The sequence below is a fragment of the Daphnia pulex genome, chromosome 7 (assembly GCF_021134715.1).
Source record: "Daphnia pulex isolate KAP4 chromosome 7, ASM2113471v1".
In the NCBI taxonomy this organism is placed as follows: domain Eukaryota; kingdom Metazoa; phylum Arthropoda; class Branchiopoda; order Diplostraca; family Daphniidae; genus Daphnia; species Daphnia pulex.
This window is the reverse complement of record NC_060023.1, coordinates 630,376-657,565: the sequence shown is the minus strand read 5'-3', so window position 1 is coordinate 657,565 and position 27,190 is coordinate 630,376. Positions and strand designations below refer to the sequence as shown.

The following is a 27,190-nucleotide window of genomic DNA, read 5'->3' as shown; positions in this document are numbered from 1 at the left end:
TTCAATTGTTGATTCATCGTCAGGGATTGTTGGATTTAATCAAATCAATGACACTCAACGGTTTGTACTTTACATCCCATCGTTCGAGAGATAAGGTGACAGTAATATCTCTAAAAAGTTTGTGCGTGTGTGTTACAATCGGCTACTAAATTTGTGTTTGGGTTTTTACGCAGTTACCACGGGCAAATAATGAAATAAGGTAACCGAGAATGTTCCCGAATCACTCAAACGATAATTCATTCCATTGCAACTCGTACCAAATTCAATTTCGTGTCAACAAAAGTGCTGGGAAAATATTGAAGGTGGGACCCACTCCTAACTGTTTTAGACTCGATAACCCCAGAGATATTTCAAAACAAAATTCTCAAAGGCCATAAAAACATAATCTGGAATGTTAAGCAATTAAATTTTTTTCATTTTTAGTTTTGGGGGCAGACAGAATGATAAGAGAGACTCCAAACCCCTTGAATTGGAGCAAGAGGCACGAGCTTATTCACTTTCAGTGAAACTTTGGCCTGATTCTCACCGAGGTAAAAAAGTTAAGTAGACCATTTCTAATCGTGTTAAAGTACACAACCAAGGCTCAAAGGTTGTAAATCTCTTGGCCTGAATTTGAACAGTTCATAGATTTTCGATCGATGAAACAAACTAATATCTCAATCGACCAAGATCAATTGAAATACCAAATAGAACTTTTTCATAACAAGATCTTGTATCGGGCAGATGAAAACAGGCGAATTACAACGTGAAAATAAGAGAGGAAGATGAATAGAGAATGAAATCAAGCAAGTGATTGGTCTTATTTAGAAACCGGACTGGAGTCCGCCGGCAGCGACAATGTTGCTTCCGGTAATGTAAGACGAGTCATCGGAAGCCAAAAACGCAGCCAACCCGGCCATTTCTTCGGGCCTTCCGTTTCTATTTAGTCAAAACAATGGCGAGTGAATAATGAGCTCACGCAGTCTCAACGGAAATTTGACTAAAAATAGTACCTTTGCAGGGGGCAATTGTCATGCATGAGTTTTGGGGTCCTCTTATCATTGGTAATCTAATCAGACAAGATGAAACGACGTTCATTTCATATTCAAACTGTAAGACTATTTTTAAGCAACCTAATTGCCAGCCCTTACCACATCGCCGAAACGAGTTTCAATGAGTCCCGGGCAAATGCAATTGACACGAATTCCCCTGGGACCCAATTCCATGGCCATTAATTTGGTCAAGCCGAGAACGGCCGTTTTGCTCAAACCATAGGCTCCCATGAATTCAATCTAACGCAATCAAAATTAATCGCTATTTAAAAAAGTCGGAAATTTAAAATTAGGAATTTTGAATTTACCGCGCAATTCGGGGCATAGCCGCCAATAGAAGAAATGAAAATAATTGAAGCTTTGCCTCTCTTTTCCATGTGCGGAAGAGCTTCTTTAGCCAAAAAGAAAGAAGATTTGACGTTGGTGTCGAAAATCTTATCCCAAACTTCCTCAGTGCACTGAGAGATAAGAAAAGAAAATTAGAATAACGGACAGAGTGACTCGCTGTAAACGACTTACTTTCATCAGACGGCCTGAATCGGGATTCACGGCGGCATTGGAAATCAAAATATCGAATCCGCCAAATTCGGCCGCAGTTTTTTCGAGGAGCCTAGTCCGATCTTCCTTGACACCGGCGTGACAAACCATTCCCGAAACGGACAGTCCTTCGCTTTTCAATTTGGCAAGCGCTTCGTCGACATTTTTCTGGTTGCGGCTACTAATGACAACGTGAGCTCCATCGACGGCCAAACGCTGGGCCATGGCGAACCCAATTCTGTTTTCAAAACAACAATGAAATCGATCAGTAAAAAATTCGCCAATCAATCAAGAAAATTCTACACAGACCCATCGGTGGATGCAGTGACGACGGCCACACGGCCCTGCAAGGATCTCCTCTGGCGGGCCAGTTCGGAAGCTGTGGCCATTTGCCTGACATCTTGTCCAGCACTGGCAGCCGAAGAAAGAAGGAAACGACGCGACAAAAGTGAAGTAGTTTTCAGCATCTTGAAAATGTTTTCTTGAGCTTTAATAAAAGAACAGATGATCTGGTCAGTGTGATGGTGATGTTTGCGTCTTCTTCCCTCTACCTGTGGCTTATTTATACGCATGGCCAGTCAAAAAAACAGCCGGAAGATAACGGACACTGTATCAGGAAAACCCGGAGCTGATAACCCGACCCCTAGTGGCTCTTTAAGTCTGAGACAACTCACTCAATCGGTTATCGCTATGAACTTCACACCCAGTCATTTGCGCCAACTATTTCGGTCGTGTAAACTGTACAGTCCCCACCCATTCAAAGTGTATGTGGATTTTTCAAATTGGATTACAACAACAGACCAATAATCATCCGTCACTGGGCAAGCCAACTTTTTGATTTAGGTTTTCCCAACTGGGGGGTTGACGTCTGCACACGCCTCAGCTTCGTGACCATGAATCAACATTGACAATTAGATGAATCAACGTTCAACAAAATCATAAAATCGAAGTCGAACAGTCGCCGACTAGAAGGAAAACTGGAAAAGGTACATAATCTAGGTGCAAAGTCCAGACAGCACGAGTCAAACAAGCCTCCCATGTTTTAGGTTGATGATTAAAAACACAAAACGAACTTGGTGTGTATGTCTCATCTGCTTGAGCAATCGATTGTTTCTATGTCACGCTGTCTGGCCTCGATTTTTTTAAACACAAAAATCATAATGTTACATCACCGACAATCAACTAAGGCTGTCGAGACTTGGTCAATTATTAGCCTTCAAATAAAAATTAGAGTCAAATGAAAACTGAAAATTATGAAATAGCTTAGCTTATCTGTTGGGAAAACCTAAACCATTTTCTTTAATCAAATAAATATCGATTGAAAGAAACAAAAAAAAATATTGGAAAAGGAAAAACCAGTGTCGAATTCAAAATATTGACGATTCCGTTACGTCAATAGTAAAAGTGAACCTTATTATCTGGTCTTGAATAAGGTAACAGAGTATGAAACAGATTTGATGCCCATACGTTCAATCAAGGCCTTGACGCAGTAAACTTTGAAATATGGTTTCCTACCTTGTGGCGGGATGATTTCACGTGGAGTGGGCGTGCAGCTTTGTCAAAGATTCACGCTGGTCGGAAATGGGAATATCATTTCCCTGTCAATTCCAAAATATAAGAGATTAGTCATTGTACATGTTCGTTCTATTACCACACCATGAACTAACCCAGTTCAACAGTTAAGTCAGTCCCAATAAACTCTTGGACAAATTATGGACCATGTTGATTCGTAAAACTTCCAACATGCTTTCAACATCCAAGAACATATTTGCCATTTTAAAACACTGTAATCACATCTTATCGAATAACTAGTTGAATGCTTACCACATTGGAACAATATTTCCGAATAGGAAACTGCAACTGTTTCACATTAAAAATTAAAATATGGACACTCGAATCGATCCACAGCATGGCCCACAGCAATGGCGGCAACTCGTGAATAAACGTGCAGATTCGGCAGATTGCAGACTTCTGTCGTCTGTCCTATTTATTTTGGCGCCATTTTCACCCTAGCGGTAAGTGTGCTAACAATTTGTTAAAAACACATCGTTGTTGCCATTTAAACGAAATTAAATAAAAAAAATATCAGACTAATTAGTATAAATAAGTATATTGTTATCTAACCGAAAAAAAAACATCTTAACATATCAATTTTAACAAAACAAACAAAAGCTGATAAGCTTTCTTTTGTCAAAAACGTTATCAGTTGGGTTTGGGAAAGTTGGAGTCTTGGAGAAAAAGAAAAATTGTGGAGGGAAAAGAAAAAGCCGAATCAACATCTATTGAAACTGCCAAGAAGTAAAATTTAAATGGATTGCCAAAAAGGTTGAAACGGAGATCATTTTGGCGCGATCGACAAAATTGCTTGAACATTAATCAGCAAGTGTTTCGATGAAGATTGGCTGTAATAAGATATTGCCTTATATTAAGGAAACAAAAATTAAGGAGTGACGAAACGTTTCGTGAAGGTAATGGGAAGTTTAGAACGAAGACTGGATTCCTCCTGCAGCTACAATATTTTCTCCAGTGATGTACGACGAGTCGTCGGAAGCTAAAAATGAAGCCAGACCCGCCATCTCTTCTGGTCTACCGTTTCTGCATCAATCAAATCAAAATAAATAAGAATTATGAACGATCTAGGCACTTATGAGCAATGAAATACCTTTGCATGGGGCAATTATCACGCATGATTTTAGGTGTTCTCTTATCGCCAGTGATCTAGACCACAAAATAACAAATGTCAAATTAAATAATTGAGGGTACTTGGAGAGCACCAATAAAATGTCTTTACCACATCGCCGAAACGGGTTTCAATGAGTCCTGGGCAAATGCAATTGACTCGAATTCCCCTGGGGCCCAATTCCATTGCCATTAACTTGGTTAATCCTAGAAGAGCTGTTTTGCTCAGAGCGTAAGCTCCCATAAACTCAACCTAAACGCAAATAGATATTCGAAAGTCAGCAAAGCTGTGGTGTTGACAAGTGCAATCAAATTTGTAATTGATTACCCCGCAATTCGGGAGGTAGCCGCCAATAGAAGAAATGAAAATAATTGAAGCTTTGCCTCTCTTTTCCATGTGCGGAAGAGCTTCTTTAGCCAAGAAGAAAGAAGATTTGACGTTGGTGTCGAAAATCTTATCCCAAACTTCCTCAGTGCACTGAGAGATAAGAAAAGAAAATTAGAATAACGGACAGAGTAACTCGCTGTAAACGACTTACTTTCATCAGACGGCCTGAATCAGGATTAACAGCGGCATTAGAAATCAAAATATCAAATCCGCCAAATTCGGCCGCTGTCTTTTCGAGGAGTCGAGTTCGGTCTTCCTTGACACCGGCGTGACAAACCATTCCGGAAACGGATAGTCCTTCGCTTTTCAACTTGGCAAGAGCTTCGTCAACATTTTTCTGGTGGCGGCTACTAATGACAACGTGAGCTCCATCGACGGCCAAACGCTGGGCCATGGCGAATCCAATTCTGTTTCAAAAGAACAATGAAATCGATTAGTAAATGGTCGCCAATGAATCAAGAAAATTGAACTTACCCATCGGTGGATGCGGTGATGACCGCTACACGGCCCTGCAAGGATCTCCTTTGGCGGGCTGCTTCAGCGGCTGTACCAATTTTCCTGACATCTTGGCTGGACAAAAGGAAGCGACGAGACAAAAGCGAAGTAGTTTTCAACATTTTGAAATTGTTTGAGAGAACTTAAAGAGAAAGATTTGAATTAAAGAACTCTGAAAGTCAGATGCTGTAATGTGTTATAAGCGAGAAGGAATTGTGTTGCTCTTGTTCTTTTCACTACCAGCACTTATATACAACCAGGAAAATGTTCAAGATAAGCCAGGGAACCCCTCTATTTTCCATACTGTTTGTTTAATCGGACTGGAAATCAAACAGGCTATACGAATACAATCGTGGGTCAAATCGTTCTCAGGCGTAGGGTTATTGGGTTTTCCCAATTGATTTTTACGATTTGTCCTTTATGGATTCAAATGACCCTTGATATGTAAATTTGATTGTCAATCGCATAGTCGCAGGCTGGACCCAAAGGAAAATATAGCTAACCAATATGCGTGTTAATAAAAATAAGGAGCCATTAATCTGAGACCTGACTGGGAAAACCCACCCATTTGTTGCTTCTAGTTGCACGAAACGAACTAAGATAGAAAGGGGAAAACCAATAAGTTGTTTAGGTATTATGAAATGGAAGATATGTACGTTGTTACGTCAACGGAACGACACAGCAGTTATCTCTTTTATGATGTCTAATCCATGTGTAAAACCCGAAACGAATGGCCTTGACGCATGGGATTTGCCCATAATATTATGAAATATGGATGGCTAGCCTACCTTCAGTGAACTGCGAACCAATGGGCGATATCAAAGTGTTAGGCCGACATCGTCATCAGGTCAAATTAGGAAAAAGTCTCGATCCTATAGTTCAAATTAGATTCACAATTAAAAAGGTTATCCACTGTCAAACCCGATTTGCCGTAGTTTAAATGAATGTTAAGTAAATGCAGTTAAAATGGGACGCACGTAGACTGCTAAAATTACCTTCAAATTACTGCCAAATTATCTTCCAAGTCGTTAAAGTCCAGTTTCGTAGGCGACTTAAGGTTTTTCCAAATTCAACTTTAACCAAGATGACAAAACCTTATTTTGTTAGTTACTATGAAACCTGATTTTAAGAATATGTGGATTTTAATAGTGTAAAGTAAAAATTAACCACCAAATAATTTTAAAAAACTTGCATCCAATCAGTATATTGTTATCTGCCCGATACAAGATCTTAAAATCAAGCTTACCATAGAAACAAAAGCAACACATAAGGTCACAAATTTCTTGATTACAATTTTTTTTAAATTTGTATTCCCTATTAACTGATTTTGTATGATAAAACTGAATTGTAAGATATTGTATCTGAAAGATAACAATATACAGTTTAAGGTCACGCTAAATAGATGCAATGTAACGATGGGAATTAAAACGAGGACTGGATTCCACCAGCAGCGACAATGTTGCTTCCGGTAATGTACGACGAGTCATCGGATGCTAAAAATGAAGCCAACCCCGCCATCTCTTCCGGCATTCCGTTCCTGCATGTCATAATAAAATAAGAAAGTCTAACTTTCATATAATCTCACAGAATATGCTGTAATATGCAACAACCTTTGCAGAGGGCAATTTATTTGCATTAATTGCTTTGATCTCTCATCCTGGGTGATCTAAATTCACATGTACAATTTAAACTACATTTCCATTTGCGTGAAACTAATTGTTCTTACCGCTGAGCCGAACCGTGTGTCAATCAGACCTGGGCAGATGCAATTCACTCTGACTCCTCTGGGACCCAATTCCATTGCCATTAACTTGGTTAAGCCGAGGACAGCCGTTTTGCTCAACGCATAAGCCCCCATAAAATCAATCTAAGCAATTTGCAAATTAGGAAAGTATGCAACACAAATATGAAATAATTCCCAATAGGCTTACCCCGCAGTTTGGTGTGTAACCCAGGATCGATGAATTGAAAATAATGGAGGCTTTGCCTCTCTTTTCCATGTGCGGAAGAGCTTCTTTGGCCAAAAAGAACGATGACTTGACGTTGACGTCAAATATCTTATCCCAAACGTCCTCAGTACACTAGGAAATTAGAAATAGATGGGATTAGAATTAGTGTTAAAGACTTCAAAGAATTAATCGACTGCGCAATTACATTCAATAGGCGCTTAACGCCACCTGGATTCACTGCGGCATTAGAAATCAAAATATCGAATCCTCCAAATTCAGCCACAGTCTTTTCGATGAGCCTAGTTCGGTCTTCCTTGACACCGGCGTGACAAACCATTCCCGAAACGGACAGTCCTTCGCTTTTCAACTTGGCAAGAGCTTCGTCAACATTTTTCTGGTGGCGGCTACTAATGACGACGTGAGCTCCGTCGACGGCCAAACGCTGGGCCATGGCGAATCCAATTCTGTTTCAAAAGAACAATGAAATCGATTAGTAAATGGCCGCCAATCAATCAAGAAAATTGAACTGACCCATCGGTGGATGCGGTAATGACAGCCACACGGTCCTTTAATGATCTCCTTTGGCGGGCAACTTCAGCGGCTGTTCCAATTTGCCTGACGTCCTGGTTAGACAAAAGGAAGCGACGAGTCAAGACATGAGTCGTAGACTTCAGCATCGTGAAATCGTTTGAGAGAAATTACAAGAAGTCTTGACTTTCGTTCTCAATGCACGGCTATTTATAAATCGCAAATTATGGGTGGCAAATGAAGATAAGCGATAATAATAAATCGGGAAATTCCAAATTGCGGTATTAACATCAGACCGCTTTATTTACAGAAAATGGCAGACGAGCTTATTTCTTAATACTTCTGATAAAGATAATCAATCAACATGTGTAGCAATCTATTATGTAATAGGTTTGATCCATGAATTAAACCGTTTGCTAAATTAATAAAATAATTATAATAAGTCAAAGCCCAGCGCTCATCACTATTTCAAAATTGGCGCAACAGTTATAGGTATACCCTTATAACTATTTGAATTATTGCGTATTAGAACGCGTTTGACTTAACTTCTATCACATAGCGCAACATTTATCAAGAAAGCAAATAAAGTGACAACTGACACGAAATGAAAGGACGTACTTTCCCATTTTGGTTTTCCCACCACTATTCGTGCGTGTTTCTTTAATTTAGCTAACATCGTAAATCACTAGGGCGATTTGCCCGAGCACCGACTGGGTATTAATGGCCAGGAGAGTTAGTACGAAAATCCCCTCTATCCCAATCGATGTAAACACTTTTGTCAACACGTTTTGGCATCAAAGTGACTCATCAAAATAAACCGCTTCAATCCCCCCTGCACGGGAAAACCGAGCAAATATTAAAAACCCATCCCGTTCAAGCTCAAATATTGGCTCATTTTTATTTTTATTTCGAAATTTGAGTAATCACAAAAGATTCGATAATGAAACACAAATCCGATGCGCAGTTGTTGCCTTATAACCCCAGAAATTGAGCAGATAACTACTAAGCCGTTTTGAAATCGTTATCGTAAGAAAAAGGAATTAAATGAAATTTCGTCGATTAAAAGTAAACTCGACTTGACTTTTCAAATTTCTTGTTAGGAAAAATTTCACAAACGGTTAACAAATGTAGCGAAATATTTCTTATCTAATCAACAATGAAATCATAACGATAATACGAAACCGGAAATTGAAACCCAAAACGAAATTGAAACGTAACTGTCGAAAGTTTCCGCTTCGTCCTAGTGTTTGATTGCATTTTTAATTGAATTAATATGTCCCTAACGATAAAATTGCCAAGTGAACCTTTAACTTTATAAAAATCCACATGTCAACGGCCATTGAGCAAGGTCAATTTATGTAGGAAGGAAACAAGGACTTGACTAGACAGAGCGATCGAGACAGATAACGACCAGTTAGGAGTCCAATAACCAAAATTCGAACACAATCTAAATGGAACCATAAGAAACCGGTTTGTCTAGCCGTGTTTAGGTTTCGCAGACAAGAAACCCAAGCAAGACAAAATGCTGGACTGGCAAAAACTTCAAAAAGGTAAGAATTAAATAAATAGAAACTAGATATTTCTTATTAATTGCTAAGTTAAATTAATTACAGTCGGGATTCCCACCCGGTACGCCGTTGCCACTGTGGCCTTTCTCAACTTTATATACGTCTATATGCTCAGGCTGAATGTCAACATTGTTATCGTGGCTATGGTCAACTACACGGCTATTCCGCACACAAACATAACAACCGCAGACGAGTGCGGCTATGACGTAGTAGTCGAAAACAACACAGAAACCAGTCCGGATGTTTCGGTACTATTCCACTACTAATTTGAATAGAAGAATTCTTTGTATACCATTTTGTTTTTCACAGGAAGGTGAATTTGAATGGGATGAGCGACTCCAGTCGCTTGTTTCCGGCTCTTTCTTTTGGGGCTACATCATCACGCAGTTGACGGGCGGGAGGCTGGCAGAAAGAATCGGGACGAAATACTTGTTTGCCTCGTTGCAAATCACGGTTGGCATTGTGACAGTTTGCTTGCCATTTCTAGCAAGTTTTGGAGTCGAATTCTTCATAATGGGAAGAGTCATGCTTGGTCTAGCACAGGTGAATACATGATTAGTACAGATTTTAAATATGCATGAAATTGATCTATTTTACCATCTGTCAGGGAGCTTTGGTTCCATCTATGCAACCCTTGGTGGCTAGGTGGGCACCAGAATCAGAACGAAACAGTTTTGCAACTTTCATCTTCTCAGGCAGCCAGATGGGAACCATCCTTGGAACAGTTTTCAGTGGAATGATGGCAGATTCTTTGGGCTGGGAGGCTGTGTTCTACATTGAAGGATCACTATCTGTAATTGTTGTCAGTGCTTGGCTTTTCTTCATTTACGATTCACCAGCACTACATCCCAGGATATCTAGACAAGAACGGGAATACATTGAATCAACAACAATTTCAGCGAAAAATGCTAGAGTATTTAGTCACTTACAAAGGTTTCATAATTGTAAAACATTTTGTTAACTATATTCAGAAGTTACGCGTGCCATGGATGGCCATTATTAAGTCTCCACCTTGCTGGGCTTTACTCTCTGCCACACTGGGATACAACTGGGCATTCTACATGTTGCTGACTGAGCTACCAATTTACATGAGGAACATTATGCACTTTGACTTGAAAAGCGTAAGTCTTCCTTAAATACTATGCTGAAACTATTTACATTCATAATTGGTCATGCAATCTAGAATTCAATGCTGTCTGCTTTACCTTGGCTACTCATGTGGATCTTCAGTATAGTCGTGGCAAAAATCGCTGACATGGTGGTAAAACGACAGTGGGTTTCCATCAACACAACTCGGAAAACATTTAACACGATAGGTAAATAAGAAACAAGTTAACAAAAGTCCGCCAAAAGCCTTTGAATAAATTAAATAACAATCCGTCCCACGTTTCATGCATCCACCTAGCGGTCAAAATTTAAAACCTTTTATAAAATCCTGTAGCCACCTAGCGGTCAAAATTAAAACCTTGTTTTAAAAAATTCCAGCATTTTGCGGGCCAGCACTTTGTTTGACGATCGTTTCGTTCATCGGATGCGATCGTTACTGGACGCTGGTCATGTTGACTTTGGCAGTGGGTCTGTTGGGCGCCTCTTATAGCGGTATCCTGATTAACCACCTGGATCTAGCGCCCAATTTCGCCGGAACGCTGTACGGTCTAGTGGCGGGAGTGGCCTGCATCAGCAGTTGGGTAGCACCACTTGTCGTCGCCACACTAACCGAAGCAGAAGTAGATTTCTAAATTCCATTTTTTTTTTTCTTTCGACGAGTTCCGCCACATCAATTTTCTCTTTTTTTTCTTTTTTTTTTCCAGCAAACTTTGGCTCGTTGGCGAATCGCTTTTCTGCTATGCGCCGGCATCTTGACCGCCAACGCCATCATTTTCATCGTGCTGGGCTCCACCGAGCGGCAAGACTGGGACAGGGCAGTGGGAGAAGAGGAAACGGTCGTCGGCGAGGCTCCATCCAGTAAACACCAGCTGCTGAAATCTGTAACATTATCGACAGCTTAAAAAACCATTGCCACTTTTTCGGCACCAGAATTTTATTGAGGAAATATAAATACTCTTTTTTCTAATAAAACGTCAAGCCCCAAAAAACTGTAAATAACCTTTGGAACGATCAATGGGCTGGTCTCCAATTTCAACCGGAAAACGACCCTCTTTCCCTAGATGGAACAATCTCGGGTAACAATCTTATTTTTGAGGGGGTGTGTGTACTTGGCTGACCAAAAACCAGTGGCCACAACAGTTGAGATGACCCTGTGAATTCAAAAGATTCTTTAGAGAGAAAATGTTGGAAGGTATTCCAGCCCGTTACGCGGTGGCCTTTGTGGCTTTTCTCAATTTCTTTTACGTGTACATGATCCGCTTGAATGTCAACATTGTCATCGTGGCCATGGTCAATTATACGGCCATTCCGCACACCAACGTCACGACGGCTCAGGAATGCGGCCAACCAGAAGAGGAACAAGCCGCTTATCCTGACGCTGACCAGCAGGATGATGGAGAGTTTGTGTGGGACGAGAAGATCCAATCGCTCGTGTCTGTTTCCTTCTTTTGGGGCTACATCGTCACCCAGCTGATCGGAGGGAGGATAGCCGAGAAATTCGGTACCAAATACATGTTCGCCGGTGCGCAAATGACAGCTGGCCTCGTCACGGTTTGCCTCCCCATTTTGGCCAGGTCTGGAACTGAATTTTTCATAGCTGGGAGAATTCTGCTCGGATTGGCACAGGTGACACTTAAAATCTGGGAAAAGCAAACAAAGTCAGTTAATATGTAATAAAAAGGATATCGTGTGTTTATATGTCTTGCTACCAAATAGGGGGTGATTGTCCCATCCATTCAGCCATTGGTAGCAAAATGGGCCCCAACGGGGGAGAGGAGCAGCATCACCACTTTTATATTTTCAGGGGCTCAGGTGGGGACAGTTCTCGGCATCACTTGCAGCGGGCTCATTGCAGATTCCCTGGGCTGGGAGGCTGTGTTTTACATCCAAGGGTCCCTGGCTGTGGTTGTGGTTGCTGCCTGGCTCCATGTGGTTTACGATTCACCTGAACTGCACCCAAGAATTTCTGCAAAGGAAAGGGAATACATAAAAAGTTCAACTTTCACACCAGCCAACAAGGTGTGCCTGAGTGTGTGTGTGTGTGCAGAAAACAATCGTAAAGTTATGTTTATGTACTTTTACATGCTGTGAGCTGTTTTTATTGCCAGGCATTGGCAGTGCCCTGGAAGTCCATTGCAACTTCGGTCCCCTGCTGGGCCCTGTTGGTGTCCACTCTTGGAAACAACTGGGCATTTTATATGTTGATTACCCAACTGCCCATTTACATGAAGACCATTCTCCACTTTGACATGAAAAGCGTGTGAGTTTCATCGCCCCCAAACTTTCTTTTGTTGTCTGTTTGTCTAAAATTTGCCGAGGAAATATGCAGAACGCGTTGCTGTCGGCTCTCCCCTATTTGGTCATGTGGATCTTGAGTCTCTTGGTGGCCCAATTCGCCGATTTAACGGCCCGAAAAGGTTGGGCCTCGACCAATGTCATTCGAAAAACGGCCAACTCTGTCGGTATGTTGTTGGTGACGAGTGACACCTAGCGGTGCGTGTTACACATTCCATTCAAGTGTCAAATTGCCACAAACAAAACCAAAAAACATAGTTACACATTCCTTATTATTTTTATCTCTACAACGCCACTAAATGTCAAAACCGATTCATTTGACAGCTAAACTGGGCCCGGCTCTCTGTTTATTGATGGTCTCATTTACTGGCTGCGATCGCCTGTCAACTCTGATTCTCCTGGTCCTGGCCGTCGGTCTCCAAGGTGCCGTTTTCAGGTAAAGAAATTAGTTAAAATTCATCTCCATCTATTTTTAAAAAAAACTAAAAAGAAAAACGGAATGATCATTTAATAGCGGTTTTCTCATCAACCATTTGGACATGGCGCCGAATTTCTCAGGGACAATCTACGGAATAATTAGCGGTTTGGCTTCCGTTAACAGTTGGCTAGCGCCTCTGGTGGTTGCTTCATTGACGGAAGCCCAGGTAAAAAAAATAACAAGTCGATGAGTTTTTATGGTTTTGAAAGAATAATATAATAATAACACAATCATTTCCATCACACTCCAGCAAACTCTGAGTCAATGGCGGATCGCTTTCCTTCTGTGCTCTTCCATATTGGTCATCGACGCCTTCGTCTTCCTCCTGTTCGGCTCCACCGAGCGCCAGCCCTGGGACAAAGAAGAAATTCAACAAACTGAACCAACAGAATTAAACTAAGAAACTTTCCCTTGTGTATAGTTTTCAGACTGTATACACATTCAAATATACACACAGGTGTCAAACCGTTGGGAGTTTTGTTGGAAAAAAATGGTCCGAATGGAAAGGTGAAAAGAGAAAATGCGGATGAAAGTAGAGAAGAGGGGAGAAGGGCTCTAATAACTTACCACCAGAGGCTCTTTTTTCCTTTGCTCTCGATGGTTTAGTCAGAGAAAAAGAGAACTGTGTACTACACCAAAGTGTTGTCGTACTATATCCCCTCACTCCTTGGGTGTAGTAGATACGAAAGTGGGTGTAAAGAGTGGGGGGAATGAAAAAGAGTGGATAGAGAAATACTAACTCACGACTTTGGTGTGAGTGCGTCCAGTTGTTCCAGTGGAGTCGACCGGGCCGGTCGCAACTTCTTGTTTCTCCCCCAAAAAAAGTGTTTGTTAGTGTCCAGTGTGTTGGTGTTGTAGCGCGGGAATGTTATCCGTTTAAATTTTTAAAGAAGAAAATTGAATTTGATAACAAAGAAAAATGCCGTTCGTGTTGCGGCAAGTGACGCCGGTGCGTCTGAGTCGACTGGGCGTCAGTCAAACGGCGTCGTCGGTTGGTGATGATGACGACGACGTTCGCCAGTTGATCAGCAATCAGACGCTGTCGGCCTGTCTCAGACAGCTGGCCTCGCTCGTCTCGCTGGCCTCCGACATCTTCGCTCACTGTCACGACGAGGCCAGTCTCCTCCAGCAGCGGACGACCCAATTGAGTCAGAGACTCGATCGGCTCCAATCCAACGCCGATCAGCGACTCGACTCACGATCCGTCGCCATCCGTAAGTTCTCCCCGGACACGACACCAAATTTCTATGTTTAGTTTATTATAAAGAGTAGTAGGGGGTGAAAAACCATATGTGTGGTGGGGGTACCATCGTTTCCTGTTTCCGGTGAAGTATAGAGTCCTAGTGTAGGAATAGCCGTCAACAACTCCTGGGCGAGCTCCTGGGTATTTTTTTTTCCTGTTTAGATGTAGAGGGGGGTGACTCTCTTTTGTTGAAAGAGAGAAAACGGCCACAGTTTTTCTCTTCCTGGAAATTCTTTTCTCTTGTGTCGAACAGAAAATGAACAGAAGAAAAGGTAGTAGATGTAGACGGCCTTGATTGACCAAGCGTAATGAACTGCTTCCTTTCAGAGAAACCACGAAAGAAGAAGAAGAAGATGGGATAGACACCCATTTTCATTATTATTTTCCAGGGGGATATGTACGGCCTTGGGGGTAGGTAAAGAAGAATTTCCCACAGTCGAAATATCCAACTTGTTAAGGAAGTAAAGACAGTCGATAAGCAACTGTGTCTACTATAATATCGGTGTCAAATGTTGTACAGTGAAGGGGAGTTAGTTATAATCCGACTTGCAAGAAATAAACAAGAGAATTGAGGGTCATCACAAGCTTCCGGCCGTAATCAAATATCCACACCGGATATAATAACCTATAGCTGAGAAAGAGAGAACTATTTAGACAGGTGAAACATTTTCTGGCATCAATTTTAATGATGTTTAACATTCCCTCCAAAACAGAAATTTGTATGATATGGCGTGTAAGAAGATTACGGATATTGAAAAGAGAAAAAAAGTAAAAAACTCGTTTTTTCTACAAAAAGATTCCGGCCAGTTAAAAAAGATTCCCCTAACCAACAAATCACTCTGCACACCGCACGTATATTCTTCTTCTTCTTCTTTCCCCCTTGTGACCTGTTAAGAAAAAGCCCATCGGGGGTTTAACTTTTCTTTCTTTCCAACCCCCGAAGAAGTAGAAGAAAACTATTTACGACATTTCGGGCTGTAGGGAAAAGGAAGAAAATTTAAATATACCGCCAGGATGGTTTTTTAAAAAAAGCGCACGTGAGTGTAGGGGTGGGTAGGGGTATTCTTTGATTACATATTTTTGAAAGGGGTTTCTTGGCTATAATATACCGACGCTATCGGATAACCGAAAACCCCCCTCGTTGGTCTGGAAGAGTCTTTTTTATTATTTCCTTAACGGAATAATCGTGAGGGAATCAAATTTTTCTTCTTTTATTTATAAGGGGGTTGGAGGGGGGTAAATCGAGACACTCCTCTTTCTCTCCCGTCCCAGCACTTAACGGGATGCTCCATCAGCATGACGGAACAACGGCAGATGGTCCCTAAGAAAAAGAAAAGAAAAGTTTATTGATCTTTTATGGTTGGAATGAAAACGAGCCGACGTCCATCACACAGGAGGGAGAGAAATACCTGGACGGATGTTTCAATCTTCTCTTCTCATCACAAACAAATACAAAACAATCGGACAAATTCCAATTTTCTTCTTTGAATTAAATCCCCCCACCCTAAATCGGACGCAATCTTTTGTCACCATCGCAACCGTTACAACAAACACAAAAGAATCGGGGCTCCGCAACTGGCCCTTTTTTTGTGTGTGTAGAAATGTGCGGATAGGGGGGTCGGGATTCCGTGGGAAATCGGTGGCAGGCCTTTTGTGTGTTGTCACAACGGAAGAAAATAGTCCGCCATGACCAATCGGAATTTTGGCAACACTGGAAAATAAAAAAGAAATAAAATACAAGGTGGTCTCTTTAATTTAAATATATAAGAAGAATCTTTTTAAAAGATATTGAAAAAGTGCTGCGTGTTGTTCGATTTTCGTGTCGAATCATGTCGGACGTTGTTGGGAAGGGAAGAAAATTCCTTATCTTTTTTCGAACTTGATGGTTTGAGAGGGGGGAGAGAAGATACAACACCGGAGGGAGAAAAAGACGTTCCAGATCGGATGATAAGAAGAAAAGAAAAAAGGAAATTTTTGTAGTTTCTACTTACAATTTTCTGTTCCTTTTGTTGTCCTGACGATGCAACATTTTCTCTGTGTGTGACTCTGGTGGGTTGGGAAAATTATAAAAGGCGGTGCCCTCCACTAACATTTGGTGGGTAGAATAATTTCACCTTTTTTTTTCTGTAAAATGCGTCGTGAGGGACTCGTTTTAAAAATATTTTGTGATGAGATAAGCAAACAAAAGAATGTTTAGTACTTTGACGGTAGAGACCCCGGGCCGGCGGGACGATTAAAGTCACGAAAAAGGGACGCACTCGGGATTCCAGACATCATCGAGATCATCCCTACAGACAAACAAAATAAAAATCTAAAATCTAATAAATCTTGCACGTCAATCTCATAAATTTAATTCTTCAGTGAAAAATTCGTAATTCCTTTTTCTTCCCGCCCAAATTTAATTATCAAATAATTCAAAATGTTGAATTTTGCTTTTCTTCATATAAGCTGAAGGAGATTTGGCAGCGTTCAGTCACGATCACAAGACCAATCACTTCAAAAGTGGCCAGCCGACCGCCGCCGCCGCTGCTGCTCCTCCTGCTGCGACATCAACTCAAGTGGTAAGTGTCGGGAATCTTTCATCTTTTTGGGACTTTTTGCTCGTCATTGAACCTCCTCCCTCCCTCCTCCTCCTTCCAAGAGATAAAAATGCTCCAGGCCCATTTTCCAATTAGAATCAAGAGAGTCGAGCAGCATCATCTTTTTTCTCAAGAGTGAGCTGAGGCGATAAAGAAAAAGAGACTGGCCAGACGGCGCCATCTGGCGGCCCTACCCCCCCTCTTATAACACAAATTCCAAAACGGCCGTGATCCTTTTTTTCTATTCCGTAATGGATGCGATAATAAAAAACAGTTAATGGCACTCGGCTGTCGTAAAAATTGAACCTCCACTTCATTTGATGTGTACATAATTACTTCATCTATCAAAGATTGAATTTGCATAAACGATTATGATTATTATTAAACAGAAAATTTTTGAAACTTTTTTTTTACTTTGACAGCCGGAATTAAAGTTGGTGACGTCGGAGAATCGCCCCAAGGCTTTGACGTTGCTGTACGAGAAAGCGGCGGTGCTGGACAGTCCGCCGCCCGTCAACCGGCCAGACAGTTTGGTCATGCTGATGGCCAACGGCGGCGTTAGCGGTCAAGGCGCCAATTACTTGGACGCGGCCGATTACGGGCGTCTGATGGAGTTGGGGGCCACGCTCCGGCGCTCTCGTCGCAAGCACAGGACCAACGTGCTGGAAATCGAAACCAGACGGCCGGCAAGTTTGGCACACATGAGGGAGTGGCTGACGGACGACGAGGGCGTCCTCGACGATCTGTCGGCGCCCGTCGGACCGGACAACCGACGGCCAATCGACAACGACCACCACAAAGATTCCGCCGATCTTCCGCACAGGTATTCATTCCGGCTCCTGCAATTATTTTAATTTGATAATTATTCGTAATTATTCACGACATTCGTTTTGCATCATTAACTCGGGGATTAACAGATTACCGTCGCCGGAAGAGAAAGCTAAAGCGGCTGCGTCGCAAGTTTTTCCGGCTGAGGTGGTCCGGCTGGACGTGACGGGCTCGGGTTTCCAGCGCATGACCCAATTCCGTCGCTCGCTGCAACATTTCGAGTACGTCGATCCGTCGGCGGTCGGTGGAGCTGCGGCCGGAAGCGGCGGCGGAGCGGAGCGGGCCGTCAGGAGCCGCAAGAGGAGCAAGAAAAAGTCGACAAAGAAGCGGCGCAACACCATCGCCTGCGATGGCGACCGGAACGACATCCAGGACGCCCTCAGGGCCGCCAACAATTCCAACCTCAGCCGGTACAAATTAAATAAATCAGAATTAAGTGAATTGAATTCAAAATTTAAATGGGAAAACTGACACAGGAACGACGGAGAGAAAAGCGGATCGAGGAGTTCGTTGCGCCAGCGGCTGAATTTGGTCCACCTGCTGCGGACGTCGCTGATGACGACGCCGTCGACGACGACGGGTGGCAGCAAAGGAGCGGCGTCGGCCGTGACGTCATCCGACATGTCGTACGACGAGAGCGACACCAACACGCCGTCGTCCATCGGCAACACGACGACCGACGCCACGTCGCACGCCTCCAGCGAACTGGTCGTCCAGGTGACGGCCGGCAACCTGGTCACGGCCACGCGGACCCGATCCGGCGCCATGATGAACACCATCTCGCGCCTCAGGCGACTGGGAACCGACCACACCTTCGTCTCCGGTCTCACCACAGGTCCGTCCAATGATTCAAATTCAAATTCAAATGATTTAAATTTGGGAATCGTGAAACAGCCATCCAGGTGGACATTCACCCGCCGCCCAGTTGTTCTTCGACTGTAAATGGGCCGTCTGGCAGCAGCAATTCAAACCGGATCGAATCCAACGGAGGCGATTCCGATCTCTACGAGCTCATCCCAAGCGAAAAAGAATTCGGCACCCTGGGCAATGCCCGTCCAGTTTTACGAGGGGTGAGTCATCCAATTCTTAAAATTTTCCCTCCGTGTCGTCCGGAATTGAATTACATTCGACTTGGTCACCTAAAGAAAACGTTTGAAACGTGAAACTTTTGACGTTTCGGTCAGGCGAATTTGTTGTTGTAGAAAAAAGGAGCGAAATTCAAATATGCCGAACCGTTTTCGATTACTTTCACGGTACAAGTGGCCCGGGGGGGTCCTGCTGTTTAAGGTTGTTGCATATCGCGTGTCGGGTTATCGAGCGTGAATGAGACATAACAAATCGGGTTTCCAGGGTGCCCATTGTTTGGCTCAGGCGGATGGCATGATGGATAGGGGCCATATCAAATGTTACATGTCGACAAACGCCCGTAGTAGTTAGTAGTAGTCCAGTTTTTGAGTTTGTTATTCCATGTCAAACTCAGTTTCCAACAACCTGTTTCAACCAATCCGGGCCCCCCGATCGGATTTCCCAACGTGAAATTCAATCGCCGTTAACGGGTTAAGAGAAATTGAATTTAACTTATGACAATTTCGTTTAAAAAAGGTCAAATTACGTGGAAATAAGGAGAATAAAGAGGATGGCAGATCTTCTTCCGGCAATTGGTCGGCATCCGGCAGCTCTTGCAGCACCAGAGCTTCGCTGGATTCCGATCATCCGCGTCATCACCACCACCATCATCATCCGGTGGCCGTTTCGCCTCTGGCCCAACGACACCCGAGGGTCATCCAGCAGCATCCGCAGACGGCCAGATCTTTTTCGCCGGAAATGGATGTCGATTCGGCCCTTTCGGGCGACGATTGCAGCGCCACCACAACGTCCAGCATCCACCGGGCGGATGAAAACGGTCACCATCACAACGAGCTGGACCTGGAAACCAGTTCCGTCTACAGTTGCGACGCCGAGGGCTATTACACCTCCTTCCACATCGACAGCGGCCTCAAAACTCTCAAGGTCGAAATCAATTAACTTTCTTTAATTTCATTTAAAAATAAAATCAATAAACTTATCTCAAAATGGTCAAACCAACAGGAGGGCCAGAGTGATGGAAGTTTACACAAGAACCGGACGTCGGTCAATTCCAAGGAGGCGAGCGGCGGCAGTGATCGCTCATCCGGAATGAGCTCGGCTTCCGGCAGCATTTCGGGCGGATTGGCTTCCGGCCAACCATTCCCGGCAGCTACACCTGAAAATGAATACGAATTGTTCGGCAAGGGCAGCACTTTGTCCAGCGCCACCACCAGTTCGGCAGGGACGGTCATCTTCCGGCCGGAAGGAGTCGGTAACAGCAACAACAACACAGTGGGGAGTCGGAAGAAGAGGAACAGCCAACCGCCCGAGCCACCGCCACGAAATGGAAGCTCCAGCAACCGGAATTCGGTGGATTCCGGAAAATTGCGGAAGCAAATTCCGGAAGAGAAGAAATCGCTGAGCCAATTGGTGACGGAAACGGAATCCAAGGAGATCGCCGACGCTCTCAAACAGCTGAGGAGCAACGAATCTCCCGGAAGCGAAACCGCTGGATCGCCGGAATCGGAATGCATGAGGGCCAATTTAACTCAAATCGGAAGGATTCCGGCCATGTGCGTCATCACTCCTTCCATCACTCCACTGCCAAGCGACGACGATGCCATGCTCAACGATCCTTCCGGCCGGAATTCCGGAATAAGTCTCGAATCGCACATCCAATCCGCGTTCCTCCAGCAAGTCGCCGCAACGGAAGTTCGTCCCAGTCCGGTGAGCCGGACTCGAGTAAACGTGGCCGATCTTCCGGCGGCCATTCCGGCATCCACCGAGTCGACGGCCATCGTTATCAAGGCGTCCGTCGTCAAGTGTCCGGTCGATCAGGAACTTGTGGCTCTCAACCAACTGCCGGCCGCCGATTCGGACAATCTGAACGCCCAGCCGTTCTCCTCCGCCGGAAGCAGTGAAAGTTCACGATCCAGCTCGTTGGAAAGGAAGAAACGTGGCGCCAGAGTGACGCTGGATTCCGACGGAAAAGTTGTCTACAGTTCGGATTCTCTAAAGAGACGGAAAGCTCAAGCCGGACACACTTCCACGTTCGTCGAGCCGGGCACCGGCCAGCAAAATGTGGAAAGGAAATTGGATCCAGGGACGTCGGCCTTCCGTCCCAATCCGATCGGCTCGACTGGATCAGCTGCTGGCAACGCGAACAAACCGCTCAGTCCACCGCCTTACAGGCCGGCCCCAAGTTTCAACGGCCCTCGAACTTCTTCTTCTTCTTCATCCTCTTCGACGATTCCGGCCGTCAGGACTCAGCCGGACGGTCAAAGTTCAACCAATGGAAATGGATCGGGAATTCCGGCGATTCTAGTGTCCCGGTCCGACAGCTACCGACTGGCCAACGTCGACGACCAAGTGGACAGCGGAGGCGATCCGGCCGGTGCCTTCCAGCGGAATCGATCCGACAGTTACCGCAAAGCCAATCAGACGCTCTCGGTGGCGCCGCCGCAAGCGGCTGGCAGTCACAACGGAAGACTCGCTCCACTTAGTCACACGTTAAGCGGATTCGCAGTCAACGGAGGAGGGACAACTCACCGATCCGTGACGGCCACCGCCGGAACGGGCCAGTTCATTTCGGGCCACTTGACGGACAGACCCAACAGCAACGGATGGTCGTCCAGACCTTCCCAGCCAGCGATGAATTACTCCATCAAAAGTCCGATGCTGGTCAAACAAATTTCCAATCCGGGTTTCAACGCTGCTGGGCAAGCTTCCGGCCCGGCTGCAGCAGCAGCCAATGGACGTCCTAGTAAGCAATTCAACCACCGGCAAATCTCTAGTCCGGCCATGATGATGATGACGTCCAGTCCGCTCCTGGTGAAACCCAACAACGGCGGAGGAGGAATTCACAATCCAAATGCGGCCGGAAGGCGGATTTACGGCGGTCCTCGGCTGTTGGTCAATCCGAAAATCCTGACGTCTCCGACTCACCAAAACAACAACAACAACAAAAGCGGAAGCGTCAGCAGTCTCAACTCGAGCGGCGGAAGCGGATTGGACATTTCCATGACCAGCCAACAACCAACTCATCACAAGAAATCCGCATTTGCCAGCGGATTCGGAAGTGTTCCACCCAGTCCCGTCGTCCGTCCACCCACCAACGCCCAGGATCGGCCCAGCTTCTTCAACAACACTCCAGGTAACCGCAGAAACAACAACACTGACATTTGGTGATCTGAAATTTTTTTAAAAATACTCATTTGGCGCTAAAAAGAAAATGATTTGAAATTAAATATCACCTTTTTTTTAGCTTGCTTGATTTAATTTCCCACAGTATTACCTCACCTTTTTCTTTAATCCCTTTTGATTGCGTGAATGTTTTTTTAATTTTCTTCTTCCTACGAATGCCATAAAAAAGAAAAAGTTAAAAATTTGTTTTTCTCGTATGTTTTTGTTTTTTAATTACCTTTTTTTTATCACCACCCCCGCATGACTGGAAAAATCTCACGTCGCATGAAACAAACGAAATTGTTTTTGTCGCTTTTTTTACTATTATTATTTAAGTATTTGCTTGAAATTTCTCTCACACTATTTTTCACGGCCTGGCTTTCTCCTTTTTATTTTATTTGCACTTTTTGTATTTTGTTTTGTGTGTGTGTGTGCGTGCTTCGTTTGTTTTCTTTAGAGTTGGATTTCTCTGGGCTTTTAATTCCATTAGAAAATGATTAATTCTTTTGGTCTGCTTTTTCTAATTTTCTGAATGAATGAAAACAATCGATAATTCATTAATTTTATGATTAATCAATTCATCGATGAGATCTATTATATTCTAAATTAATTTTTTTTTAATGGATGAAAAACAAAAAAAGTCCATGAAAAAACCAACTCGAACCAGGCCGGAATCTTCTTCCCATGTTTAATTTTTTTTTGAACGAAATTTTATTATTATTTTTTTTAAATCGAATTTTTTCAATTGGCTAATAAACGGCCTTACATTTTTAAAACAAAGAAATCGATTCTCATTGGTCAGGATATCCGGCCTGGTTTCCTCGTATCTTTTTTCGTTTGATTTTTAAAAGAAAGAAAAATGTGTTCAATGATTTTAAACCAAACTTACCACTAGATGGAACAGGAACTACTAGTTCGAGATTGAACGGAGTTTCATCCAGCAGCTCATCACCACTTCCGGGCTATCAATCTTTATCGCCTCCGCCGAGAATGTCGGCCTTGCCACTAGCCCAGTTGTCGTCCACATCGACCGAATTTCAACGCAAAGATTTCCGATACAATTCGCTTCCGGCTCGATTCAAAACGGTGGCCGATTATTACGCATCCATGACCGGCGGCGGCGGTTCTCCGTCTTCCGTAGAACCAAACTACAACCAGTGGCTGCCCAGTGCGGGAGATGACAAAAGAAACAGCAGCACGCTTCCGTTACCGTCGAAATTAGCGGCGGCCAACGCAGCCAGAACCGGAAGAGATAGTCCGGAAGAAGGTGGATTCCTGGAATTTTCACCCAAAAGATCAAACTCTTTCAACTCTGCTACTCCCAGTGGCGCCGGACGTGTCCAGCAACAAGGCAAATCGTCGCCAACACCTTCGTATTCCTCCTGTTCCCTGGATGGCTCCTTTTCCACGTCAAGTTTGAACGAATCCGTCGACACTCGCCCCGGCACTTGGCCGCTTCATCCAGGTGATGCGGGGGCGTCACCTTCACCACAGCAGCCCAAAATCCATTCAATCGGACTGGTCAAACGGACGACCATTTCCGATTTCAAACGCAAATTGCTCCAGCAACTCCATCATCCGGCGTCCAATAAAAAGATCTCGGCCGTTGAGCAGCTCAAAGCGACTCAACCTCCGCCGGCCGGAATCGGCAAGGGGCCCGCGTCGCCAGACGTCAGTCCAGTGACCAAACATCCAGCACTGGAGAATTTGATTCGTCGCAGTGCTCGAGTCAGTTACATCGCCAGTCGGCTCAGTCAGCAGCAGCAGCAACGCAACAATCGATTCCATCCGCACTACAGTCCACGAACGGACGTCCTGTCTTCCACCATCGCAGAGGGGAGGAGCGAGGAAGAACTGGCAGCTGCTGACGACGATGCAGTCACCATTTCTTCAGTGTCCAGCAATGGAGCTAGTGTCCGTAGACATTTGTCTTTTCAAAACGGTTCACGACGTGGGTCGTCCACTCCATCTAGTGGCAGTTCGACACCCATTGAAACATCTCTCTAGTTTTCTTAGTGAGAGAAGAGAAAAAGTTGAGAAAATGCATTACATCTATATCTGTAACGAATCCTGCAAGTATACCAGTCATCACCTTTTCTTTAAAAAGCTATAATTACCTTCAATTGTCACGAGTTGTTTGTGCCTTTAGAACTGCATTTGACTTCTATTATTATATTTTCTGTCGATTGTGTGTTGGGATTTATCGAAAACCCTACAGTGCCTGTAAAAAGAAATTATTGATACATTTAGCAACATAATAAACTGTGAGAAACATTTTTTAAAAATTAAGACTTTGACGTTTTAGCCAAGTACCGATGAAGTTAGACATAAATGCATAACACTTTCTAAAATTAACATCACAAGAGTTTGGGAGGGATCTAATAGTCTACCGATTTACTGATTCGAATGGCTGATAAAACTAAAGTGGCTAAGCCAAGAGATCAGCAGCGTGGGCTAGAGGCTCAAGCTCAACCGCTCAAGGTCTTCTTCACTGAATTGAATTATATCGAAAAACGAAATTAAGATCAACTGATATAATTTTATAAAAAGGGGTTCAGGTAATTCTTATCTATAACAAATCATCTTGCATGAGGTTTTCAGCGTCTACTAATCATGAAACATTTTGTTTTCCGAACGAATATTGTGATTTGCGTGACAAACAGAAGCAGCAATTCTCTCTAGCGATTGGCGCCAAACGCTGACTTCCTATTTATGGTGGTCGGTGTGTTGGGAATATAATGACTCCCAACAGTGATCGACACTTTACTATTGTTAATTATGTGTAATTTGTAGGGACCTCAACAGAGGGCCCCAATTTTACCCACTCTTCCCACTCAATCTATTGTTCCCTAACCTACTCAACCCTAAACTAGCTATCGAAATCCCAAAATGATGTATATAGATCAGTGTGAAATATAAGGATCTACTAGCAACAACACAAAAAAGGTGTCATCTCTCTTATCTCATTCTTGGAAGTTGAACGGTCGACACCGCCAACAAGAGTTTCATTTCCAACATGGTCCTTCGAACATTTGTTTTCTCCAACCAGTGTTAAGTTTATCCTATCACACTCAAAATTTTCTCTCATTCTCTTCACTTTGATTGTCATCGCCGTCATCTCTCGTAAAATTTTTTATGATGGCTGGTCAATCATTTATTAGAATTCTTATCTCTTTCCCTGAGTTTAACTTAATTATTCTTGGGGTCTAGTAAGTAAATAGACCCCCTTCAGACAGTAAATTAAATTTGCTCTCTCTTGAATTGAAGCTGAAATCTTTCAGAAATTTCGTAAAAATTAAAAACACATTTCTCAGTTAAATTTTTGAGGGGTGAATTTTTTTTCACGCAAACTATCATCGCCTAAGTTGATTATTCTCTCTATTTCTCTCGTTCATTAATTGAGCTCTCTACCTCTTCGACGTGTTCACCTCGTGTGAGCCTTAGGTGATATTCTCCCTCTCTCTCTCTCTCTATCTCTAGATAGAGATTTGCAAAAACTAATCTCAGCTGATTGGGTTTCCTTCCCGTTCCTTTAAACTGGGATAACGCGGGAATCTATTCCCTTTCAAGAATTTTTTTGGGGGGGCTTGCTTCCCTACCTCTTAGATTGGGAAAAACGCGGGAACTTCTTTACCCCTTTCAACGAGTTCGCCTCGTGTGAGCCTCAGGGTGAAAAGACTTTAATAGTTTCTCGATATCTTTGCTATGGCCTTCTGCCATTTCCCGAAACAAATCTCTCTCTCATAATTGTTTGCACTTGTATTATTTAATTTCAATACTGGTGCGTGAATATCTCTCTGTCTCAGAAGACACAACGCTTCCTCTGAGTAAAAAAAAGAAGAAAATTTTTCTCTCAATTGGGCTTGCTTCTCTTCCCCTTTAAAACTAGAAAAAGCGGGAACCCTCCCTACCCCTTCAACGTGTTCGCCTCGTGTGAGCCTTAGGGTGAAAAAACTAAAAATCTCTCTCTCTCTATTTTTTCAAAGGCCTTCCGCCATTTTCAAAACAAATCTCGCACTCATTCTTACGCTCTTGCCTTTTTTTTTTTTTTTTCTTCATTGCGCAAAGAAAAATCCTTCCCTCTTTCAAAGGAGGCATAACGCGCCCTCTGAGTACAAACAAAAAATTGGGAATTAAAAGACGCCATCTTGCGTCAAAAAACTCTTTCATTTCTTTTTTTTAAAATTGTTATTATGCCGTTTGTACAATTGTGCGGAGCTTGGAAATTACCCTAGCTCCATAAATCAATTAGTTCTTGCAGATATCTTCACATAAAGAAATTCAAATAAAGTGGAAAAGAAAGCAGGATATAATTCGGCACCACGAATCTCCGAAGACCGAGCAGAACAACAAAAAAGGCTAATCAACTCAATCAAAAATTTTTTTTAATTATCTCCTTCTTCTCGTACTCAACAGCTCTTGTGGAGCCAGTTGTATCAAGAATGGCTCCGAAATTCGCAAGAACTATCATTAAAAGGCATCTCACCCGCATTATCAACCTCGCCGAAGCGTACGAAACAACCGTTATGACGTCGGAAGCATTTATCGAAGCCGTAAAACTAGAAAAACAGCTAAATGGATTCCACAAGACTTATGAGATATTCTCAATCAGGATCCTAGAAGAAGATTATATAGACGAAGCAACGTTCGAAGCAGACGTCAACACCATGGAACAAACAGCAGACGAGGTTAGAGCCGCCAGAATAATCGTCAAGACGAGACGGCGGGAATGGTCAAATGCTGAAGAAGTGAAAAAACGTGAGGAAGAACAAAGAATCAAAAACGAAGCTGAAGAAGTAAAATGGCGCAACGAACTCGAAGCCCGCAGAGTGAAATGCGAGAAAATAGTTCTCGAAACCAAACAACTGATGGCAAACCAGGCAGCAAACCCAACAGTCAATCAAGATCAACTAATTCGTGACATAGCCATTCAGGGAATAACAGCCATCTATTCAGTGCCCGTATTCATTCCAGGAGCTGTCAACCGATTGCCAGCCGCCTTTCAAAATCTGAACTCACTACAACCAGTGATTGATCTGAAGGATGTCGCAGCTCTGCGAAACCTTCAATTTAAAATAGAACCATCCGATTTAAACCTCACCACATCTCAGTTTGCAGCAGCGTATATTCCAGACCCAATTCAACCAGTTAAGTCGTCGCTTGCGACAGAAAGCTGTTGTGTTTCAAACTTCCCTTCTTACCAGTCAAAAGAAAATATCCAGAAGGAAGGAATGGAG

General features: G+C 43.4%; 4 protein-coding genes and 2 long non-coding RNA genes across 13 annotated transcripts; 3 read left to right on the top strand and 3 right to left on the bottom strand.

The window, feature by feature from the left end:
- Positions 1 to 693: 693 nt before the first annotated feature.
- Positions 694 to 8,016, bottom strand: LOC124196920 (dehydrogenase/reductase SDR family member 4-like). Of its 6 annotated transcripts, none has more exons than XM_046592175.1 (6): positions 7,611 to 7,807; positions 7,285 to 7,543; positions 7,062 to 7,211; positions 6,857 to 6,997; positions 6,741 to 6,796; positions 694 to 918 (listed from the first exon to the last, which is right to left on the bottom strand). In XM_046592175.1, exons 1-6 carry the CDS (start codon positions 7,754 to 7,756, stop codon positions 804 to 806), a joined length of 867 nt encoding a protein of 288 aa, XP_046448131.1. In that variant the 5' UTR covers positions 7,757 to 7,807; the 3' UTR covers positions 694 to 803. The 6 variants fall into 6 exon arrangements, with proteins under 6 accessions (XP_046448131.1, XP_046448133.1, XP_046448129.1 ...); XM_046592177.1 differs by lacking the exons at positions 6,741 to 6,796; positions 6,857 to 6,997; positions 7,062 to 7,211; positions 7,285 to 7,543; positions 7,611 to 7,807 and adding exons at positions 993 to 1,048; positions 1,131 to 1,271; positions 1,340 to 1,489; positions 1,551 to 1,806; positions 5,110 to 5,349; XM_046592173.1 differs by lacking the exons at positions 6,741 to 6,796; positions 6,857 to 6,997; positions 7,062 to 7,211; positions 7,285 to 7,543; positions 7,611 to 7,807 and adding exons at positions 993 to 1,048; positions 1,131 to 1,271; positions 1,340 to 1,489; positions 1,551 to 1,806; positions 1,878 to 2,131.
- Positions 8,017 to 8,825: 809 nt separating this feature from the next.
- On the top strand, positions 8,826 to 11,184 carry LOC124196914 (putative inorganic phosphate cotransporter). Its single transcript, XM_046592167.1, has 8 exons — positions 8,826 to 9,157; positions 9,221 to 9,423; positions 9,485 to 9,718; positions 9,783 to 10,088; positions 10,147 to 10,296; positions 10,359 to 10,491; positions 10,661 to 10,902; positions 10,987 to 11,184. Exons 1-8 carry the CDS (start codon positions 9,130 to 9,132, stop codon positions 11,182 to 11,184), a joined length of 1,494 nt encoding a protein of 497 aa, XP_046448123.1. The 5' UTR covers positions 8,826 to 9,129.
- A 251-nt stretch (positions 11,185 to 11,435) lies between these two features.
- LOC124196916 (putative inorganic phosphate cotransporter) lies at positions 11,436 to 13,650 on the top strand. 2 transcript variants are annotated; one of them, XR_006875869.1, is made up of 7 exons: positions 11,436 to 11,908; positions 11,999 to 12,301; positions 12,391 to 12,540; positions 12,612 to 12,744; positions 12,902 to 13,013; positions 13,136 to 13,221; positions 13,306 to 13,444. XR_006875869.1 is itself a non-coding variant. In XM_046592168.1 (7 exons), exons 1-7 carry the CDS (start codon positions 11,465 to 11,467, stop codon positions 13,453 to 13,455), a joined length of 1,422 nt encoding a protein of 473 aa, XP_046448124.1. In that variant the 5' UTR covers positions 11,436 to 11,464; the 3' UTR covers positions 13,456 to 13,650. The 2 variants fall into 2 exon arrangements, 1 of the variants encoding a protein (XP_046448124.1); XM_046592168.1 differs by having other exon boundaries at positions 13,092 to 13,221; positions 13,306 to 13,650.
- On the bottom strand, positions 13,064 to 13,887 carry LOC124196924. The gene is made up of 2 exons (XR_006875874.1): positions 13,800 to 13,887; positions 13,064 to 13,406 (listed from the first exon to the last, which is right to left on the bottom strand). It is a non-coding gene; the product is annotated as an uncharacterized LOC124196924 (long non-coding RNA).
- LOC124196913 lies at positions 13,825 to 24,232 on the top strand. Its single transcript, XM_046592166.1, has 9 exons — positions 13,825 to 14,269; positions 16,747 to 16,859; positions 17,300 to 17,700; positions 17,795 to 18,115; positions 18,182 to 18,540; positions 18,600 to 18,775; positions 19,308 to 19,715; positions 19,794 to 21,924; positions 22,849 to 24,232. Exons 1-9 carry the CDS (start codon positions 13,975 to 13,977, stop codon positions 23,958 to 23,960), a joined length of 5,316 nt encoding a protein of 1,771 aa, XP_046448122.1. The 5' UTR covers positions 13,825 to 13,974; the 3' UTR covers positions 23,961 to 24,232.
- LOC124196923 lies at positions 22,197 to 24,660 on the bottom strand. Of its 2 annotated transcripts, none has more exons than XR_006875872.1 (4): positions 24,344 to 24,660; positions 24,071 to 24,174; positions 22,843 to 23,964; positions 22,197 to 22,481 (listed from the first exon to the last, which is right to left on the bottom strand). It is a non-coding gene; the product is annotated as an uncharacterized LOC124196923 (long non-coding RNA). The 2 variants fall into 2 exon arrangements; XR_006875873.1 differs by having other exon boundaries at positions 24,352 to 24,660.
- Positions 24,661 to 27,190: the final 2,530 nt, after the last annotated feature.

Bases quoted from the DNA above. Each gene is read 5' to 3' on its own strand.
- LOC124196920 (XM_046592173.1), bottom strand. From the start codon at position 2,035: ATGCTGAAAACTACTTCACTTTTGTCGCGTCGTTTCCTTCTTTCTTCG. The intron at 1,807-1,877 runs GTCTGTGTAGAA...TTTTGAAAACAG, and splicing joins GTCACTGCATCCACCGATGG to AATTGGGTTCGCCATGGCCC. The intron at 919-992 runs GTACTATTTTTA...TTGACTAAATAG, and splicing joins GACAATTGCCCCCTGCAAAG to AAACGGAAGGCCCGAAGAAA.
- LOC124196913 (XM_046592166.1), top strand. From the start codon at position 13,975: ATGCCGTTCGTGTTGCGGCAAGTGACGCCGGTGCGTCTGAGTCGACTG. The intron at 18,541-18,599 runs GTCCGTCCAATG...ATCGTGAAACAG, and splicing joins CGTCTCCGGTCTCACCACAG to CCATCCAGGTGGACATTCAC. The intron at 19,716-19,793 runs GTCGAAATCAAT...TCAAACCAACAG, and splicing joins GCGGCCTCAAAACTCTCAAG to GAGGGCCAGAGTGATGGAAG.
- LOC124196916 (XM_046592168.1), top strand. From the start codon at position 11,465: ATGTTGGAAGGTATTCCAGCCCGTTACGCGGTGGCCTTTGTGGCTTTT. The intron at 12,302-12,390 runs GTGTGCCTGAGT...TTTTATTGCCAG, and splicing joins CTTTCACACCAGCCAACAAG to GCATTGGCAGTGCCCTGGAA. The intron at 12,541-12,611 runs GTGTGAGTTTCA...GGAAATATGCAG, and splicing joins TCCACTTTGACATGAAAAGC to AACGCGTTGCTGTCGGCTCT.
- LOC124196914 (XM_046592167.1), top strand. From the start codon at position 9,130: ATGCTGGACTGGCAAAAACTTCAAAAAG. The intron at 9,158-9,220 runs GTAAGAATTAAA...AATTAATTACAG, and splicing joins CTGGCAAAAACTTCAAAAAG to TCGGGATTCCCACCCGGTAC. The intron at 10,492-10,660 runs GTAAATAAGAAA...AAAAAATTCCAG, and splicing joins GAAAACATTTAACACGATAG to CATTTTGCGGGCCAGCACTT.